Raw genomic sequence first — 20,553 nt, 5'->3', positions numbered from 1 at the left:
CCCCAGGGGCTCCAGCAAAAGAAGGAAGTTACAAGTTACCCAGACATCTCACAGACCTCTCACAGATATGTTATCTTAGAGGCAAAAAGGCAAATGGGCTCAGGAAAGAAGATCTAAGTTGATCTTTGTCAGGGAAGGTATCAGCTTAGGAATGACTGCCCACTATAACCTGTTTGTAGTTAAATATTTAATTTTCAAACCATCCTTTGTGGTTATTCCAGGTCTCTGAGTTTGCAAGACTGCCATGCAGGCCTCCCCTGAGCTTGTCAGGTTAGCATGTGGCTCCTTTCGTCCACACATTGTATAAATAGAAATGTAACCCGCCATTCTTCGGAGCATTATCTCAATTTATTGAGGTTCTGCTTCCCGGCATATGTCGACAGTTTGGCTCAAATAAACTCACTAAAATTCTTTACAGGTTTCAATGTGTTTTTTTTTCCATTAACATTAGGAAAAGAGGTCTTGCAATGGCAGACTGTTGTGAAAAGGCAGTGACTTAATGAAAGACTACCAAGAATGTGCATTTGGATACCTCGTCACTTCATGGAGTGTGTGTGTATCCTTTGTGTATTGTTTCTCAGTTTGACTTCACTAAAGTGTCAGAAATTGTTTCCAGGTTTGGGTTTCATTTTCTTTTCCGTGAACATAAGCATTGGTCATTCAGGAGGAAGCACTAGGCAGATTGCATGATGTTGGGAGAGAGCGAGGGCAGCATGGGACTACAAAGGAGTTCAGAGTTCTTGTTAGGATTTCAAAGGAGGAAGTGCCTGGGGTTATTTGAAAGGGATGGCCCTCTCCACTTCCTCCCTGTCCAGCGCCTAAGAACCACCTCGCAGAGAAGGTGGGCACGCGCTGTTGGCCCCACTTTTCTGACAAGAAACAGGTCCAGCCCCAAGTCACTCAGAGCCAGGACCGGACCGTCCACCAAATCCCTGCCCCCAGGCCCCACCAGCATTGCCCTGCCTGCCGGCTGCCCCGTCTCTGGACTGTGTGTGACTGCAGACCTGTGCTCACACTGCCCCTCCCCTGCTCACCTGCCCGCCTCGCCCAGATCCAGCCCAGGGAGCAGGTCAGCCATTTACCTGTGTCTCCATCACAGCCGCCTCCGTGCTCTTCAGTGTGTGGCTAAGGCTGGAAGAGATCCCACAGGTTAGAGCCGGGGGTCCTCTGGGGACCAGGTTGCGGGTGGAGAAACCAGAGCAGCTCAAGGCTACCTCCCAGGTGGACACTGCTCCTCCTCTGCCACATCGGGCCACCCTCCCGAGCGTGGAACGTCCCGGCAGCCCCAGCGCGATCGCCCTGCCCGGTCCTGTGGGTTTTCAGGGCGCAGCCTCCGCTAGTCCTGCCGGAGGAGAGGTGCATCTCCTGTTCTCCCCATGGCAGGTCCCTAGGGAGAGACCCTCCTCCAACCCTCACCTTTGACCTCCAGCCGGCAGTCCACAGACGCCTCCCCCAGCATGTTGACGGCCTTGCAGGTGTAGACCCCGGAGTCAAAGGGGCTGGGTTTCCGGATCTCCAGGGTGTAGCCGCCTTGCTCAGAGAAGGTGCAGTGTTTGGGGTCCCCCTGGATGTTCATGTTGTTCTTCATCCAGATGATCTTGGGCTGGGGAGCACGGTCACAGGGAGGCGGGAAGGCTGTGGGCTGGGACGGGCTCTCCCAGGCCATCCTCAGGCTTTGGCGGAGATGACTGCTCAGATTCCTCAGCCCCACCGCCCTGCTTGTCCTCCCCCACTCCCCAAGGCACAGCCAGACCTGCCCCTCACCTTGGGTGACGCTCGGACACTGCTGGAGAGCTGGGTGCTGTAGCCGGAGGTGGTGGTTTGATCAGCCAGTGGCTGGTTGAAGGAAGGGGCTTCTGAGAAGTCTCTCAACAAACCCTTTAAGCTTGGCAACAATATTTGGTTCACGGGAGAAAATGGGGTAAATTTGAGATTATAGGAGGAGATCCCTTAGGATGGACCTCAGCCCCTTTCCCCAGATGAGCGCCACAGCTTCCATCTAGGCTCTTCTGAGGACTGTGTCGCTGACGGCCTGGAGGACGATCTTAGCGTCCAGAGGACGATGACAATCCATGCCGTCCTGCCCCTCCCTGGAGCTCCGTGGTGGGCCCCAGGCTCCTGGCCAGTGTGCGGGGACGTAGGGACAGAGTGTCTCCCAGGGGCAGAGCACAGCTGAGACCCGGCGGCTCCGTAAGAGGAGCTGAGAGAGGGTGGGCAGGAGAGGCAGAGAGAGGAGATGATCTTGGCCAATGGTGGAGGCCAGCAACCTGGAGCTACTACATTTGATTTCTGTTTTTCTTTGGAGAAATAACCGGCTTTTCTTTTTCAAACAAAAATGTCTTCCTAGTTCTGTGCAGCTTAGGCTGCTGATAACAAGAGTGTGCCTTCCGGAGCCCACACAGACTCCGTGAGGGGGAGGGCCTTGGAGCACGCAGGGTGGCGGAGAAAAGGCCTGGGATTTAACATTCGGCGTGAGGGGTCTTGCCCCGTGTGGAGAGAGTAAAGGCTGAGTCTCTCCTGTCCATCCACGTGGAGTTGTATTAGGGTTGGGAGGTCTGTGTTATCAGCAAACTTGCCAGAGTCCACTGTCCCCACTGCCCTCATACTGGTTCCTTTGGGACAGTGCACGTGAGGCCCCGTGGCCACTATGATGTCCGCAGCCACGTGGCATCTTTGGAATAAATACAGTCTCCCTCTCCTAAGGGTCACTTCTTATTTGCATGGGACTACTCTGATGTCTTTGTTAAGTCAGTCCACCACATCCATCCCTTTGCAGTTGCGTGTGTACATATGTGTGCATAGCTGTGCATGGATGTGTGTGCATGGCTGTGCATGGCTGTGTGTGCGCATGGCTGTGCATGGCTGTGTGTGCATAACTGCATGGATGTGTGTGCATTGCTGTGCATGGATGTGTGTGTGGCTGTGTGTGTGCATGGCTGTGCATGGCTGTGTGTGCATGGCTGTGCATGGCTCTGTGTGTGCGCATTGTTGTGCATGGATGTGTGTGCATGGCTGTGTGTGTGCATGGCTGTGCATGGCTCTGTGTGTGCGCATAACTGTGCATGGATGTGTGTGCGCATTGATGTGCATGGATGTGTGTGTGCATAGCTGTGCATGGATGTGTGTGCATGGCTGTGTGTGTGCATGGCTGTGCATGGCTCTGTGTGTGCGCATAACTGTGCATGGATGTGTGTGCGCATTGCTGTGCATGGATGTGTGTGCATGGCTGTGTGTGTGCATAGCTGTGTGTGTGCATGGCTGTATGTGCATTGCTGTGCATAGATGTGTGTGTGCATAGCTGTGCATGGATGTGTGTGCATGGCTGTGTGTGTGCATGGCTGTGCATGGCTCTGTATGTGCACATAACTGTGCATGGATGTGTGTGTGCATTGCTGTGCATGGATGTGTGTGCATGGCTGTGTGTGTGCATAGCTGTGCATGGATGTGTGTGCATGGCTGTGTGTGCGCATGGCTGTGCATTGCTGTGTGTGCATAACTGCATGGATGTGTGTGTGGCTGTGTGTGTGCATGGCTGTGCATGGCTGTGTGTGCATGGCTGTGCATGGCTCTGTGTGTGCGCATTGTTGTGCATGGATGTGTGTGCATGGCTGTGTGTGTGCATGGCTGTGCATGGCTCTGTGTGTGCGCATAACTGTGCATGGATGTGTGTGCGCATTGCTGTGCATGGATGTGTGTGCATAGCTGTGCATGGATGTGTGTGCATGGCTGTGTGTGTGCATGGCTGTGCATGGCTCTGTGTGTGCGCATAACTGTGCATGGATGTGTGTGCGCATTGCTGTGCATGGATGTGTGTGCATGGCTGTGTGTGTGCATAGCTGTGTGTGTGCATGGCTGTATGTGCATTGCTGTGCATAGATGTGTGTGTGCATAGCTGTGCATGGATGTGTGTGCATGGCTGTGTGTGTGCATGGCTGTGCATGGCTCTGTATGTGCACATAACTGTGCATGGATGTGTGTGCGCATTGCTGTGCATGGATGTGTGTGCATGGCTGTGTGTGTGCATAGCTGTGCATGGATGTGTGTGCATGGCTGTGCATTGCTGTGTGTGCATAACTGCATGGATGTGTGTGTATTGCTGTGCATGGATGTGTGTGCGTGGCTGTGTGTGCATAGCTGTGCATGGATGTGTGTGCATAGCTGTGCATGGATGTGTGCGCATGGCTGTGTGCGCGCATGGCTGTGCATGGCTGTGTGTGCATAACTGCATGGATGTGTGTGCATGGCTGTGCATGGCTCTGTGTGTGTGCATAGCTGTGCATGGATGTGTGTGCATAGCTGTGCATGGATGTGTGTGCATTGCTGTGCATGGATGTGTGAGTGTGTGCATAGCTGTGTGTGGAGTAGTATCCATGAGAAGTCCTCAGAGAGGGCAGCTGACACCCAGGAAAAGGTGGAGGTGGAGGTGGAGCGGGGAAAGAATCAGCCTTGCTAGGACTGGCTTACTTCCTATCCAGGCTCAGACCTACTTGTCTTCTGGATGTGAGCCAGCTCCTTGGTGACGGCGGGCAAGTCACTGAGTCCACATAGGTTTTCCGAAAAGACCCGGAAGGAGTATGAGTTGCCCACGATGAGGTCGGAGACGGTGCAGGTGGTCGGGTGGTAGCGCTCCAGCACGGTGAACCATTGCTGCGGGGACCCGGCCCTGTCATCAGAGCCCACCCACCCTGCTCACCCTGCTGCTACTCCCCTGGGAGGCTGCAGCATCTCCCTTGGGCCTGAGGGACTTTCACTTGGGAGGAGGGGCCTCTGGGTCATTCTGGGTCATTCGGGTGACCTCTCTGGGGTCCTCAGAGAGCATCCTACCCCCTTCTGCCCCCCGCAGTCTTCACTAGGGGGGGGGGGGAACGAGGCCCAGAGAGGACAGGGATCTTGCCAAAAGCCTCAGGAGGAGTCGGGCTGGTGGCGGACGGACCTGAACTTGGCACCCGATCTCAGTGGGCTGGGCCCCCCACCTCGTCCACTTCCTCCCTCGCCCACTCACACCTCCCACCCCGGTGGCCCAGAGCCTCACCTGTGTCTTCTTGTCCGCCTTCTGCACCGTGTAGCCCAGGAGCTCAGTGTTGCCAGTGTCCTGGGGCGGCATCCATTCGAGGGCCACATTGCAGCCCCAGACGTCCACGAGCCGGATGCTGCTGGGCGGGTTGGGCTTCTCTGCAGGACCAGTGTCAGGGGGAGTGAGGGGGAGGGCTGGGCTGGCCGGACAACCCCCACCCCTAGGATCTTGCTCCTATCGCACTCCCCTGGCCTGACCCCATGAGTGTCAGATGCGGTGTAGGAGGTGGGGGTGTCCAGGCCCCGGCGAGGCACACTGCCTCCCCCGCCCCATACCAATGACCAGGATGTTGATGGCCGCCCGGGCCTCCAGGGTTTCCAGCCGCACAGTGAGCTCGTAGCAGCCTGAGTCTGAGCGCTGGGCCGAGCGGATGAAGAGGATGGAGTCCTGGTCTCCGGTGCGCACGCTCACTCTCTTGCTGTCCAAAGCGTGGCCATTGTGGGTCCACGAGACTTGAGGCTTGGGATTCCCCTGGGATGGAGGAGCCCTCAGGGTGTGCAGGGAGGTGCCAGCACCCTACAGCCACCCCATGCTGGGGTCTCTGGAGCTGTGTGCAGGGAGCTGTCCCCACCAGTCCTCCCAGCAGGGGCAGCAGAGCTGCCTCATCTTGGACAACGTGCAGGAGGGGGACATCTGGGGGTCCCAGGCAGACCCCCCAGAGATCCTGACATCTCCTGGGCTCTTCTGACCACCCCAGAGGGGCCCTGATCTCCACCCAAGCTGGTACCCTGATCTCCACACACACGAACCTGGAAGGGAATCTGCAGGTTGACCATCTCTCCCACCTGGCGGGTGTAGGTCTGATGCAGGTGGCGGGGCACACGGATCTTGGGGGCCTCTGCATCAAAGTGAGAGTCAGCTCACACAGCAGCGGGCTGCTGATTGGCGAGGCCTGTGGGCTGGGCAGGAGGGCTCTTGGGTGTGTTGTGGGGCCGTCTTGTGGGATGAAGGAAGCTTGCTCCTGAAATCGAGGGGCCCCAACGCCCCTAAAGCCCTGGGGGAACTAGGCCAGAAAGTCCCAGGAGGGCAGGGCCTCCATGGTGTGGGTGGAGAAGCATCCGGATTCCCTAGGCTCCTGGACCCTGCTGGCTGGGATTCTGCAGCTCCAGATTCCTGCGTCCAGATGTCGGGGATCTTCACCCACCGGCCTGCATTCCACAAAGGGGGCACAGCCTAGGCTTCTGAACCCAGACTCCTCCCCCGCCGCCCAAGAGCCCAGGACCTTCCAAGAGACCCAAGTGCCCGTGCTCTGCCTCCTGGTCACGTGGAGGGTTAGGAGGTCTCCTTCCTAAAAGACGCCAGAGCAGACAATTCCCTTCTTCTCTGCGCGCCGCCCCCCCACCCCCCCACCCCCCCCCACACACACACCGTCCAGTCTCTCAGTCGGAAGCCTCTCTGGAATCTGGCGAGGACAGGACACCACGGTCCTTACCATCTCCCAAACAGGTGCAGCTTGGCACCACGGGCATTCCTGCACCACGGGCATTCCTGCACCACAGGCATTCCCAGGGGAGCAGTGCAGCCAAGCCGCTGCCCCGGGCGGGGGTGGGTGGTGGCTGAGGCTTCTGGGTGGACAGGTGGCGGCAGTTGGTGGCTCTCAGGGCGGAGGGAGGAGACAGGGAGAAGGAACACTGTGTCTCCGAGGATTAGCTGTGTGGGCACTTGGCTCTGGGAGCTTCGGAGTGGAATGCTTGGCAGCTGCAGGTGGCCCAGGAGGGACAGCTGAGCAGCTGTGGAACCTGGACAGGCCCCCGCCCTGCCCTGCCCACCAGGAGGGCTGGCTGGTCCCTGTTTGTTCACAGTCTCTCCCCTCTGCTCTCCAGGAAATCCCCTTCTCGGCTGCCAGAGGAATTCTAGTTGAGTAGCAGGTGCCAAGGCTGGCTGTCAGCGCTGGGCTTCGGGCGAGAGGCCGGGCCCTGCTGCCTCGCAGAGCCTGAGCTCCCTGGGGCCCCAGGGCAGGCCCCGGGCCCTCCCTACAGGTCTCTGTGTCTGCGCTGCAGAGTCAAAGGCTGGGAGCACCCTTGGCTTTTGAAAACCAGGGAGAACATTCCTGCTCCCTGGAGGCAGGAGAGGTCCTGTGTGGAGTCAGGTTCTGGGAGGGGCTGCACCGGAGACTGGGTCTCCGAGTCCCTGACGCTGGGGCCCAGCTTGACAGCCAAGGATTCTAAGTTCCTGTGGCCATGAAAACCCCTGTTTCTGGAGGCCTTGCTCAGACCTGTGGGTCCCCCTCTGAGGCTGGAAGCGCGGTACAAGGACGGAGGTGAGAAGGCCTCAGTCACCTGCTGGCCTGTGTCTCTCCTCACTGCGCCCTGGGCTGTCCCCAGAGACCTTGGATCCGAAGGAATGACTCACGGCCGTGAACAGACTGAAACCTGACCGGCTCTGGCAGGGAACAGGGGTAGGCTTGAGGCTGGTGCACCCCACAAATAGAAATCTTAGCAAGGGAAACAGCTGGGTCCCCAGGGTGGTGTTCCCTCTGGGGATGGAGAAATCGTCATGGGCCGTTTGAGGGCCCTGTCTTCCTTCCACCAGAGACCTGGACCCCATGGGAGCCCTGGAACCCAGACCAGAGGAATGAGCAGGGATGAGCAGGGGTGAGCTTTCCTGGCTCTCGGGGGAAGACTAGACAGGAGGACGGCAGAAGGAGTCTAGCATTGGGACCTGAGGCAGGAGACCTGGGGAGCCTGAGCCTTCATCCTTGGGTCAGGAAACCCTTTTCCCAAGGCTTGGGCGATGGGCCCTCAGAGAAATGGGCTCCTGGACCTTCAGAGGGTCATTGCTGCTGGGAACCTGGAACTGTCTAAAGGCAAGATGGCGGCAGCACGTGGCTTGCGCCCACGTGATAGGGACGGGAATGACTGCCTGTCCCCTCTGCCCATCGGCCTAAGTCTCTCCATCCATCCCATGAGTGCCTGGGACGGGCTGGGCATGGGACGCAAGGCCTCACCGATGATCTCCCGGATGTGGATGGGCTGGTCCAGCGTCGCGGGGGGCGGCCACCACAGGGCTCATGGCAGCCACGCGCAGGAAGAACTTGTCTCCCGGGGCCAGGTTCCGCACGGTCTGCTGGGTCACCATCATGGGCCGGGCGTTCACGGGCACCCATTCCGAGGCTGAGGAGGGATGGCCATGGGCACCCTTCCCGCCGAGGAGCTGGGCCTCGTCCCCCTTCCTCCCGTTCCCGGCCCCTCGTGTCTGCGGCGTTGAGGACACCTGATGGAGGAGCCGGGGCGAGTGGCCAGAGGGGGTTCTCCGGCTCAGAGGGTGGGCACAGTGGCCAAGTCGCACAGCAAGGTGGGGTCAGAGACCGAGGCCAGGCCGAACGTGGCTGCCGTGGAGGTGGAAACAGGAACGTGTCCCATTTCTCCTCACCATCTCCAACTCTCCCTCTACCCCCAGCTCCTCTGCTCTGCCTCCTGCTTGCCCTCCCCCTGCGGAGTCTTCCGAGAGGCGGCCCCTCCCTCACTTCTCTGCAGAGCAGTGCCCCCGTCCCCATCCTGTGTGCTGCCACTCAGGGGCTCCCTGGAGGTGGGGGACAAGCGCTTCCTGGGGACACCCCAACCCCCCTGCCTCCTTGCCTCTCCCTGCACTGAGTGGGGTCTGGGGCTAGCAGCCCTCAAGCCCACTCCCTGGTGCATGCGGGCTTCGCCCAGAGCTCACCTCCCTCCTTGCGAAGCTCTAGCATGTAGCCCTGGAGGCCCTGACTCCCCAGCCTCTCCGGAGGCTCCCAGCTTACGGTCACCGAGCTGTTGCTCACGTCCTCGATGGTCAGCTGCAGGGGGCCACTGGGCATGTCTGCGGGAGAAGGAGGGGAGAGGACAGGTGTGTGGCTCAGAGCACCCCCATCCTCTGCCACGCCTGCCTCCCTCCTCCGCCTGCCCCACCTCTGGTTACCTTCACTTTGAGGTGCAGGCTTAGTGGCTTCGGGGGCAGGAGCCTCAGGGGTTGCCGTGGGAGCCTGCTCCTACCCCGTGGGCTCCAATGCTGCCCCTTCTCCTGAGGGCCCCGTGGGCACCGTGGGCACCTCGGAGGTGGGCTCCTCCGGACCATGGTCAGGGGCCTGCGAGGCCACTGTCATTGCCGGGCTGGCTGTGGTCAGGCTGAGCGTGCCGAGGTCAGCGTGGAGGGTCTGGCCTCCAGGGTGCTGGGACACCTAGGGCCAGGCTTATGTAGGCAGGCTGCCCCACCCCCAGCCAGATGGCTCCCAGCTGTGGGGTCAGGCCAGGTGGGGGCTGGGAGTGGGGAGGCGCCCAGGCCAGGAATAGCTCTGGGGGAGGAACGGAGGGTCCCTTGAGATGGCACTGTGTCGTCCATCACCCGGGTTGGCTCCCAGCAGCCGGGGTGCTGGTGCCCAGATGGGAGGAAGGCGCAGATGGGTGAGACAGGACACTGGCAGTGGCCTGTGCCAGGGGTCAGGGCGGTGGCAATGAGCGTCCATCTGGAGGGTGAACCCAGCTCAGGCCGCCTTGGCCTCCCGGGGTCACGTGTGCCCAGGCTCCGGAGCCCGGGGCTGGGGCCCAGACCGCCCGAAATAGCCTCCCCGGGAGCCGTGCCCCTGCCCTCCCCTGCCCGGGGGTCTCCCTTGTGTGGTGTGCGGCCGAGGGCCCTAGAGAGGGAGGAGTTGGGGTGCCAAGGTGGGTCTCTCAGCAACGGGATCCCAGGAAGGGCGTCCAGGGCCCCTGTTACTGCCTCTCTGAGGTGCTGGCAGGACCCTCTTGGGGCCTCCGCTGTCCCCCTATCACAGCGCAGCTGACAGACCCCCAGCCCTGGGGTGGGTTCATGTCAGTAAGGCAGGCGTGGGAAAGACCATGGAGGAAGCCCGCCCTCGGAACCTTCTAGACGCTTCAAAGCAGGGCCTGGCGTGGGCATTGGCAGGGGAGGAAATGAGGCAGGTACGTGTTTCCATTCCCTGGTTCATTCATCCACGAACATGTCAGATTGGTGACCATCTAATGATCCGGACACTGGGTGTCAGGGAGACGAGACACGAGCTCCCACTGCTGCTGGGCGTGTGGGCGGAGGAATCCCTTTGGGACGTGAGATGGGACCGAGCACAGTGCAGAAATCACACACTCCATGCCCCTCGGTGCCACCCCGAGGCTCTCGGGAGACAACCCTGCAGGAAACGTCCCCAGAGGATCATGCACCATAGCTGGCACCTCGGGAGAGAGCTGCCCCAGCAGTGGGGTGCGTAGGTGACTGAGTGAGTCCGCACCTACAAAGCACAAGGGTGTCATCCCACCCACATCAAATGCAAATGCAGATGGTGACAGGCTCTCTGCTCCAGATGCGTCCCCCAGTGGCGAGACCACGAGGAAGCCAGGATGTGGCTGCCCGAGCAGAGTTTCAGGAGCATTACTGAGGTCTCATTTCCTGTCTTGGGTGGTGGCTACACAAGTCTTCACTATGTAGCAATTCTTTAAATGAAAGAAATACAGGCCAGGCATGCTTAAGCATGTACGGTATGCCCCACCCTGTAAAATTAAGCACACATGTAACTTATGCAGGTCCTCAGCCGCAGGCACAGTCTTCTCCGTCCCCGGGTGAGGCCCAGCGTGTGGCTGCTCTCACTCCTGGCTGTCCTTGTTGGGGAATGGCGTGCAGGGCCTGTTCCAGGTGACTCGGGGTCCTGCCGGGCATGGGGTGGGCCCTGGAGACCGAGGACCATCCCTGCGCTGAGTCTGTAGCTATAAGTGAACGTGACTAACGGCAGGACCCTGAGTCACCCTGCCGGGCGTGTCCCAGTTGGCGGGAGGCTGGCCCCAGGGGGCAGGGTGGAGGGGGTGGCTGCCCTGGAGGGCTCATAGCCCTGGGTTTCAAAGACCCTTGTGTGGTGGGGTATAGCATCATGCGAAAGCATGCATGGCCTGTATTTCTTTCAGGCATTAGGGAAGGCTTGGCCCCACTGGCCAGCGGGGAAATGTCACATACCCCGAGGCTCTGGCCAGGTCCCTCCCTACCTTCTTTGCCTTTGGCTGAGCTGTGACCTTGAGACCAGTTGCATCTGTCCAGCTCCAGCTGGTTCAGATTTCAATACAGCCAATATGTATTTCCTTCCCCTCACCTCAAACTAGCGTCACAAACCACTGGCCAAGTCACAGAGTCCAGACATCAGGGCCTCCACCAATGAATCCTCGAGGACTTTCTCTGGCTAAACAGACATCACCCCACACGTCCCCTCCTGTCCACCCCATGTCCCAGGCCAGCCTGTCTGAGGAGCCCTGCTGGGTTGAGGGCCCAGTGTGTCCCAGGAGAGAGATGAGGGGACAGGGTTGCTATGGTGATAGAGCTGGCTACTACACCTCTCCCCTGGCAGATGAAGGGTTAGGATTGGGCGTCCCCCCTTGTTCTTCCTGCTGGCCTTACAGACACAGGGTTCTCTCACCAGGAGCTGAGTCGAGGTCTGGATGACCGTGAGTGTCAGTGGGCGCTCCCAGCCCTGCCGGGTGAAGCCACGGCAGGCGGGTTTGAAGAGGCGGCCTGCAGACAGTGCCTGGGAAGGCACACGGGCATTCTTTAAATTATTGTCAGCTGAAACCAAGGCGACAGGCAAAGCCTCGCCCTGGGAACACGCTTTGCCAAAAAGGCAAGAGTGTTATCAGCTTGGCCTTCATTTAAGCCCAGGTGTCGGATAGTGTGTTTTGATATGTAAATCCAGTCTAGCACTGGGAATGAGGGAATTAATAGGACCTTGGCCCACCCAAGCTCCTTTGATCCTACGTGTTATCAGCACTGACTCTTACCTTTGCCCAGGTGTCGGGTAGTGTGTTTGATATGTAAATCCAGTCAAGCACCAGGAATGCTCGGGCCTACTCAAGAATGCAAATGATCTCCTGTAATCCTAACTGTTGGTGAAACTTCCTGGTATTTGGGGGTATAAAATAAACTTGCTGTATTGGCTCTGGGTCCCTGTCCCTCCATCAGAGGACGGTGGTCCACCCTCCCCCCCATCCCAGCTTTTTTCCTTCTATCTTTGTGTCTTGTCTCTTTCTTTTATTTCTCAATCCCCAGCCGCCTCTATTCAGAACCGGTTCATCTCTCTTTCCGTGCTGGATGCAGAAAAGAGAGACCCCGCCATAGCGGTCTCTTTTGGGGATTCCCAAGGCCCCAGCAGTGGCCACGCTGGTTATCCCTTCTGCAAGCTCAGGGCCTCAAGCTTGGGAGAGAGGAACCAGACGAGAGGGGAGAGGTGAGCGCGTGGGCCTCAGAGACGGGCCAGTAGGTGCCAATACGGGTGCTGTGAGCTTTATTGAGCAGCGGGGAGCTGGGAGGGAGGCACAGGGACGCTCCTGGTGAAGGTTGGAAGCCGGGCCGTGCGGAGGCTATGACTTGTGTGGTCACTGCTTCCTGCTTGACGTCCGTGCTGGGGAGAGGAGCTGCTCGGGGTGTCCTCTGCCGAGCAGGCCGGGGAGGGAGCAGCGTTTTCACTCCTCAACGTGTGCGCTGTCCCTGCCTGACACTATGGGGATCCAGCCCTCACTGCCCACAAAGCTGAGGGCCGAGCTCAGAGCTGGCCCCTCTGCAGGGCCCAGGAAGGAGACTGAGGTGCAGTGGGGCAGGTGACCAGCTCATGAGCAGCAAGAACCCCGGGTGCAGTGCCTGCCCAGTGTGGACGAAAGGAGCCACATGCTAACCTGACAAGCTCAGGGGAGGCCTGCGTGGCAGTCTTGCAAACTCAGAGACCTGGAATAACCACAAAGGATGGTTTGAAAATTAAATATTTAACTACAAACAGGTTATAGTGGGCAGTCATTCCTAGTCCGATATCTTCCCTGACAAAGATCAACTTAGATCTTCTTTACTGAGCCCATTTGCCTTTTTGCCTCTAAGATAACATATCTGTGAGAGGTCTGTGAGATGTCTGGGTAACTTGTAACTTCCTTTTTACCCCGGACCCCTCAGGGCACAACAAATGGCACCGGGACATTCCCTCATTGTTATTGTTATCAAGTTAATTGTCAACTGTTAATTACGTTAAAGTATCCTGTATCCATCTCTGTAAGAGAAGCACATGTCCATCATTTCACTTTTCACCCTATCCCAGAGGTTTCCCCGCTTTGCTTTGTCCCACCTCCCTAATCTGTCACCAATGGATTTCATGTAACTCACCTACGTCCCTTTCCTTTGATTTCAATGTATAAATATAGATGTAACCCTGCATTCTCCGGAGCATTATCTCAATTCATTGAGGTTCTGCTTCCCGGCATATGTCGACAGTTTGGCTCAAATAAACTCACAAAATTCTTTACAGGTTTCAATGGTTTTTTTTTCGTTAACACCAGCGTGTGCTGGACGGAGTGCTAAGCGGCGTTCAGGGCTTCCTTGATGGCACTGGTGAGAGGGAACTTCAGGTTCTGGCCACAGAAGGTGCCCGTGAAATCGTCCAGGTCCAGGGCCCACACCACGGCTCCTGCCAGCTGCCGGTTCTTCAGGTACTGCACCTGGCGGGGAGCCCAGGGGGCAGTGCTGGGTTCCTGCCCGATGTGTGTAGGGGGGACCTGCTATCCGGGCCCCTCCCCATCCCCTCCAGCAAGTCACCCTGGGCCTCCTCTCCCTCTTCCTCCTGGGCCGTGGCCTGCGAGACCTACCTTGGTTTTGATGCTCTTCTGGTCATCATACCCCACCCACTGGTTGCCCTTGGTGGCATAGGGGACCTGCTGGTCAATGAGTTGATGCACGGTTGCTCCACGAAGGAAGTCACAGATCTGAGCAGAGGACAGTCAGGGTGAGGGGCTGCAGGGCACAGGGTGCGACTCCTCCAGCCTCTCTCAGCCCCGCAGGCACGTGCGCCTTCAGGCAGACGTCTGGCTTCCTGCTCTTGTGTGCGAAACAGAGGCCCATGTCCCCGAGCTGCCGGCTACGAGCAGCAGAGGGAGGCGGCCAGAAACCAAAGCACCTGGGGCTGGTGGCCAGAGGAAGACTGTGTGGGCCTAACTGCCCTCAGCCTGGATGCTGGTCCCCTGGGACAATGGAAAAGCAAAAGGGGGTGGGCGGCTCACCTTCCCCAGGAACTCCCTTCTCCCGAGTCACACCTCATAGTAAGCGAGGATCCCAGCCTCCTTGGTGAACTGGCCGGGCAGCCCTGGCCCTAAGCAGGGGGCGCCCACTCCGATCTGCGAAGAGGCCAGCGTGAAGCTCTTCCCGAAGGTGGGGATGCCCATGAGCAGCTTCTCGGCCGGGACCCCCAGCCTGAGTGCGTAGCTCACGGCGTAGTCCTGGGGGGGCGGGGACAGTGGATCCGTCAGTCTGTCCTACATACGTCTGGGGCTCCTCTTCCTCGCAGGGACCCATAACCTTGGTCTAAAGGGCACTGCACAGCTCGGGTCTCAAAAGCCTCCTGAGCACAGGGAGGAGTGTCAGCTGTGAACTGGGCGGCAGGCTCAGCTCCACGGGTGCAGAAGGCAGGTCTAGACCTGGTCCCAGGCATCCCCTCGTACCCCCTCGGCCTGTACGCGGCCCCCGGAACGTCAGTTGAGATCTGGCTCCTCCACAGAGGGGTGGCGGCCTCTGTTCTCAGACTGTGGGGATGCGTGGCCCCTGGGCCTCAGTCCCTGCATCTATGACCTGGGCCTGTCACCCCTGCCTAGCAGGACCCTCCCGCACTCACAACGTTGTTGTATCTGTCAGAACTGGCGACATCCTGGCCTCGGAACAGGGGGCTGTGGTGTCCTGTGATGTGGCGCCAGGCTCCATGGAAGTCGAAGGTCAAGATGCTCATGAAGTCCAGGTGTCTGTGGGAGCGGAGAGAGAGCAAGGTGGGAACTAGAGAAGCTGCCAGCCCTGCGAGATGTGAGCAGGGCAGACTAGAGAGACGAGCCATCCACCCAAACCCAGTCTTGCCCATGACCCGCTGTCCAGGCTCCCAGACTGGACCCCTCCAGCCCATACGCTCATTGTGCTGAGAGCAGATTAAAAGTGTCATCAACTTCCCGTCCGGTGTGACTCAGTGCTTGAGTGTTGACCTATGACCCAGGAGGTCAGCGTTTGATTCCTGGTCTGGGCACATGCCCGGGTTGCGGGCTCGATCCCCAGTGTTTGGCGTGCAGGAGGCAGCCGATCCATGATTCTCTCTCATCATGGATGTTTCTCTGTCTCTCTCTCCTCCCTCTCCTTTCCTCTCTGAAATCAATAAAAATATATTTTTTTCAAAATGTCATCAACAGACAGCAGGACAGAGGGTACCGGACCTGGACCCCACACACAGGTGAGGCAGCAGGTAGACTTGTGGGCCTGAGCATCAGGTGTTGGGGGCAAATGCCTGAGCCCTACCCTCCTCATGGTCCATTTGGGCTCCGAGTCTCCGCCTCCCTACGGTGGCAAAGAGAATTCTGACGTCATAGGGAAGCCCTCGTCCTTCACTCCTGGCTTCCTGAGGCTCAGGCCTAGCCCCACCGGCCATCAGGCCCATGGCTGTGTCTGCTCCTCACTTGGGGGGTCGGGGTCAGGCGGAGGAGCAGGGGGACCCGCCTGTGTGAGCCTCTCAGGTGCCCTGGCCGCCTGGAAGGGAAAAGCCCGCTCAGGGAGGAGCTCTCAGCCTCGTGCGGACAGCGCCGGGCGGGCGGCTGGCTGGTGTGTAAGCTCTTCCTGCTTCCTTTCCCACAAACTCCTTCCTAGCCACTCTGTCCACCGTCAGTACAGACCCAAGTGAAAAGGAAGGACAGGTGTTCTTATTCCCATGACGGAGGGGGAGACAGACACAGAGAGGGAGCGTGACCTCCTGGCTGCCTGTGGCTCTCACGGAGGACAGTGGCGGGACTCACTGGGCCAGCTCGGAGATGTCGTAGCCTGTGTCCAGGGCCACCTTCCCGGCGGACACCGCGGCGCTGAGGAGCAGCGGCTGGGTTTCCTTCGGGGCTTCCTTGATAAACTCGGCCTTCATTTCCTGGCAGGAGGGAGGCAGCAGGTTTAAGGGGCTCCGGGGGTGGGAGAGAGCCCCGTGGTGGGAGGCCAGCTCTGAGCACCTCACGGCCCCCTGAGGGCCCCGGGGAAGCACGGGTGGCACCTCAGCGGTCCTGTGCCCAGGCCTACCCACCTCCTCCTGGGCTCATCTCGTGCCCACCCCCACCCCGTCACCCAGTGCCTCCTGCCCTGGAGGGACCTCGAGCTCCCAGCTGGACTCCAGGGGACGGTGGCGGAATCTGGCTCTGGTCTGCGCTGTCCCAGCAGGCACCCGGGACCAGAGTGAGCGTGCCTGGTGCTGCGGGCGATCTGTCTGGATGGCCGCTCCCTGGTCCCTGGAGATGCTTGGGCTGCCCTCCCGGGATGTGCCTGTGTGCCACCCGTCATAGGACTGTGCACAGTGACACCCACTAAGTGGGCATGACACATGGGTGCTTGTTTACTGACCCCACTCCTCCCCACTGTGGTCACGGCTTCTTCCTGCTCTACGGGGTCTCTGGGCACAGACCTGCGGGTCCTCCTCTGGGGTCAGGTCCCAGGACCCTGAAGCATGGAGGCCTCAGTCCCTCTTCCCCGCCCTCACAGGACATCGGTGGGAGATAGCTCTGTCCACCCCTCCTGGTCCCGCCCGCCTCCCTGCCCCTGTCCCGGACCCGACCACACCTTGACCAGAGAGGTGAAATGCTGCTTGTCCCTTCGTTCAGGGTAGAGCCATGCCAGGTCCAGCCCGTCGAAGCCATGGGTCCGAAGGAACGGTGGCACCGACTTGATGAAAGTCCTGCGACTCTGGGGGTCAGAGGCTATTTTGGAAAATCTAGGAATGAAATCACCAAAGAAGATTGCTTAGTGCTGAGATGCTGGGCACGGTCCCCTCTGGGGGGTTTCTGTACCCCGAGGAGCTGGAGCCTGACCCCACAGCCCCAGGAGACACGACCATGGCGGGACCCACTTCTAGTCATGTGCTTTGGAGCCAGACACCCCTGGTTTCCAAGGGAGGCTCGGTCACCCACTAGCCAAGCCACTCGCACAGGTTGTAAGCTGGGTCTCAGTGAGCTCATCTGTAAAATGGGGATAAATATACTCTCTTGGTGCCACTGTGAGGATTGCATGTGAAATGGCTGGAAAGGGTGCCGACACTTAGTAACCACGCACTAAATGGGAGCTGCTGTGGCCGTGCCCCGCCCCCTCTGTACGCCCTGCTCCCACGCCACCCACCCCGGGAAGTCCTCCCAGGCTCTCCACCCGTTTCCCATTCTTTCCACCCCCCTCGGTCCAGCCTCAGGTCTGAGGTGGTAAAAAGGAAAGATAAGATCCACTGTCAGCTGTTGTGTGACTCTTGGCAAGTCCCTCTTGGTTGTACATGAGGTGGGGCCCTGACGGCCATTTCGTCCCCTGTGTCTAACCAGTCTGGGGTCCTGTGACCCTCATGCCTCTGCACTCCTAGTCCATCTTCGTCTGGGAGGGGTCCTACCTTTGAGAACCAAAGCTCCATCCTCCCACGGACAAGAGGGTCTTCAGGTTGGGGTTCCTGTGGGGCAGGAGGAGGCGGGAGGCAGGTGGTGGATGTGCTGAGACACCGGGTGGCCCCAGGTTTGGCTTCCAAGATCCTTCCAGCCCTGAGATTCGGTTTCTGAGACTCAGGCGGGCGGGCTGCCTACCCCCCCTGCCCCCCGCCCCTCCCCCTCGGATATGGGAAAATGTAGCAGCAGCAAGGTCCATGCCCCCGAGAGACGCCCTCAGGGACAGCGACAGTGACGGGAGGCCTCCCTTCTCAGAGCTCAGTGGTGCCCTTTTCTCCAGCCGCCTCCATCAGCACCCCAAACACTGCCCAGCACCTGCCCTTGTCACCGCCTCCCACGTAAGCTAAGGCCTTGGATGATCTACCCAGAGCCGGGTGCTGGGGGCCAAGCGCTGGAGCAGAGGTGGCCGGCCCTGGACCAGCCACCCTCCTCCATCCTCCCCCTCCCTGGCCCAACCTGGTCTTGAGTGTGTTCAGTGTGTGATATAGTGTCACATCGTTCCACTCCCAGGTGTTGATCTCATCGTTGCTGATGTTGGCGAAGCTGTAGATGATGTGGGTGCAGAGGAAGGGGTCTATGGCGTCTGGGAAGGAGCGCGCGGCGCCCTCTCGGTACTGGGACCAGTTGGTGAAGTAGCAGACCAGCTTGTAGGCAGCACCTATGGAAACTCGGGTGGGACCTGGGCCAGGGTTCTGCCAGGCACCCTCTCGCTGAGCCCTGAGCTCACCCCTCAGGGCAGAGTTGTGAGCCAAGTTAGAATGTGAATGAAGGGGCGGCTCCTGCGCCTCTGCCTCTGGGAGCCCCCAGGCTGAGAACGAGGAGCGAGGTCAAGGTCGGGAAGGGTTCCAGGAGGAGACCCCGGCCTTGAGGGTGGACCTGGCAGGCCCCAAGGGGGTCCTTGACCTGAGAGGCTCTGGCCGCCTCTTCTCTGCCCTCCTCTGGGCATCCTGGCTTGTCAGCCCCCAGGCCCCTCAGCCCTTCCCCCAAGCTGGGCCCCAGGGCAGGGCTCCCAAGTCCTCCTGCTGCCAAGGAAGCGTTTCTGCCCTCCTGGTCCTGGAGGCAGGACCGTGGGCATCTCCCAGCCACGCTGCCACTGGGCTCCCCCAGGCCTCACTGAACCCGAGCCGTTGAAATAGTTGTATTTTGAAAAATTTCAAATATACAGAAAAGTAGACACTAGTAAAATAAACATCAAGATAACCATCACCTCCCTTTAACAAACGTTAATCTGCCAATCCTTCCTCACCACTCCCCTCACCAACCCCGCCTCCCGGGACCCAAGGGGGTTACTTACAGCTCTGCACCGCCAGCAGGACCACAAAGCCTGTGGGAGATCCAGGGTCAGACCCTGCAAGTGCACCTGCCCTTCCTCCCCTCCTACTCCCCCTCCACTTCCTCCCCTCCTCCCCTCCTCTCCCCCTCCCCTGGCTCTGCTTCCTCTCCCTCCTCGGCCTCTGCCCCCCCACAGCGGGTCCAGGCCCCTCCGTGCAGTGGCTCTGTAGGCTGTCTGGGCCCTTCAGCCTGAACACCCACAACCCAGACCCGTGGTCAGCCCAGAGACCTGTCTGAGCCACCCTCAGACCCGTCCTGGCCGCAGCAGAGAGGGGCATGGTGTGGCCTCTTGCTGTGCTCCTGTGCCCAGCTGGGGCCTCACACTTCCTTTTATACCTGTCCCCTCCACTCCCCTGTGCCCCAAGCCATCCCGTTTATGGGAACTGACTGGCAGTGAAGGAACCAGCAGGCTGGGGAGTGGTAGGGAGGAGCACTGTCAGCCCAAGGGGGATTGAGAAACCTGCAGTTTTGAAAACTCGGGCCAGGTCTTCATGAGGCACCTGCCAGCCAAAGAGCCAACAGGGTGACGGGGCTCCCGCCGCCCAGCCTCATTTCCAGCCTCCACTCCCGGCCTCTGCAGCCCCCGCCCCAGCTCCTCCAGCAACAGTGACCAGGCTTTCCTGGCAGCCTCTGTAATCCATCCAGGTTCTCGGCCAGGTGGAAACTGTTGTGTAACCCACTGCGCCCCAAACAAGGCTGCCCTGTGTGTTCTCAGCGAGCCCAGCAGCAGCCTGCCTCGCCTACTCCTCCCCTCCGCGTTCCTTTCCCCACGCTGTGTCCCACAGCTTGGCCTGAGAGTGGAGGCCTTTCAGCAACGGATGTTCTGGCTCCGAAGGAAAAGTTGGGAAATGCCCCCCGGAAGGAGCTGAAGAGGACGTGTTGGGAGCCTGGGGCTGCAGGAGGCACCAGGGAGCAGTACAGGCTCCTGATCCCCAGGAGCAGGCCATCCCTCCTGATTTTCACAGCCGCTGCTCCTCTCTCCCAAGCTTGTCAAGGCCAGGCCCAATGACGTCACTCAGTCTCAATCCCTCTTGACCCTCATCACTCTTAGCATAAGACCCAAACTTCTGACCAAGGCTCCGCATGGCTTGGCCCTGTTTGTGGGTACATTGTTTGGCCAAAGATCCAGGACAGGCACATTCTTTGCCGGCTCTAACGTAATCAATAGGCAGTGAGAGAAAAGTTCAGAACAGCCCGTGCCGGAATGGGTCAGAGGGCTTCTCAACCAAGGCCTTTCCTTGCACAAGAACATTCCGTCCTAATCGGAGTTCGCCACATGAGTCTCCCCGCCTCTTTTATGAGTTTCCTTCTCGTCTCCCATCTGCTCCCTGCAAACCGGGAACACGTCCTCGTCTGGACTGTGAGTGGGTCCGAGTCACCCTCTCTGAATACTGAAGGGTCAGGGCTCCCCCCTTTGAGGCCTCTGACTCCTTTTGTGCCCAGACGGTTGACACACTGACCATCGATGGTCACTGTTCTTCGCCCATTTGGGTCACCGGGGATGGACTTCCTGTACTCTCTAATTGGGCTCTTACAGAGTAGCAGGCATGCAGAGCTTTTCATAATAGGATGCAGGGTTAGAAAACACCTGTTTTCACTCTAAACTACCTCATAGCCTCAGATCGACTGAAGCCAGGCATACAACTTCTCTATGACTAAGAGGCTTAGCTTATCCTTAACCAAACCCTGTCCATTGTTCCACTTTAAAACATATATATTTTTATTGAT

The 20,553-nt window shown here is 59.1% G+C and overlaps 2 protein-coding genes across 2 annotated transcripts; both read right to left on the bottom strand.

The window, feature by feature from the left end:
• Window positions 1–1,164: 1,164 nt before the first annotated feature.
• Window positions 1,165–9,152, bottom strand: LOC307113399 (myosin-binding protein H-like; the record flags this gene model as incomplete). Its single annotated transcript, XM_079795034.1, is given in 12 exon segments — window positions 1,165–1,603; window positions 1,765–1,870; window positions 1,872–1,899; window positions 4,488–4,647; window positions 5,033–5,172; window positions 5,350–5,545; window positions 5,824–5,912; window positions 8,022–8,068; window positions 8,070–8,187; window positions 8,735–8,869; window positions 8,969–9,038; window positions 9,042–9,152. Coding segments are annotated over 12 exon segments (1,416 nt in total). The 3' UTR covers window positions 1,165–1,387.
• Window positions 9,153–13,374: 4,222 nt separating this feature from the next.
• LOC307113775 (chitinase-3-like protein 1) lies at window positions 13,375–19,103 on the bottom strand (the record flags this gene model as incomplete). The annotated part of the gene is made up of 10 exons (XM_079795701.1): window positions 13,375–13,515; window positions 13,663–13,779; window positions 14,107–14,289; window positions 14,682–14,805; window positions 15,835–15,956; window positions 16,637–16,787; window positions 17,445–17,501; window positions 17,950–18,151; window positions 18,788–18,817; window positions 19,055–19,103. The coding sequence occupies 10 exons, from the start codon at window positions 19,101–19,103 to the stop codon at window positions 13,375–13,377; spliced, it is 1,176 nt and encodes a 391-aa protein (XP_079651827.1).
• Between the last annotated feature and the right edge of the window lie 1,450 nt (window positions 19,104–20,553).

The sequence above is a fragment of the Cnephaeus nilssonii genome (assembly GCF_951640355.1).
Source record: "Cnephaeus nilssonii genome assembly, chromosome: 17".
NCBI classification, from domain to species: Eukaryota; Metazoa; Chordata; class Mammalia; order Chiroptera; family Vespertilionidae; genus Cnephaeus; species Cnephaeus nilssonii.
Note: the sequence above shows the minus strand (reverse complement) of the source record. Positions and strands in the feature narration are given on the sequence as shown.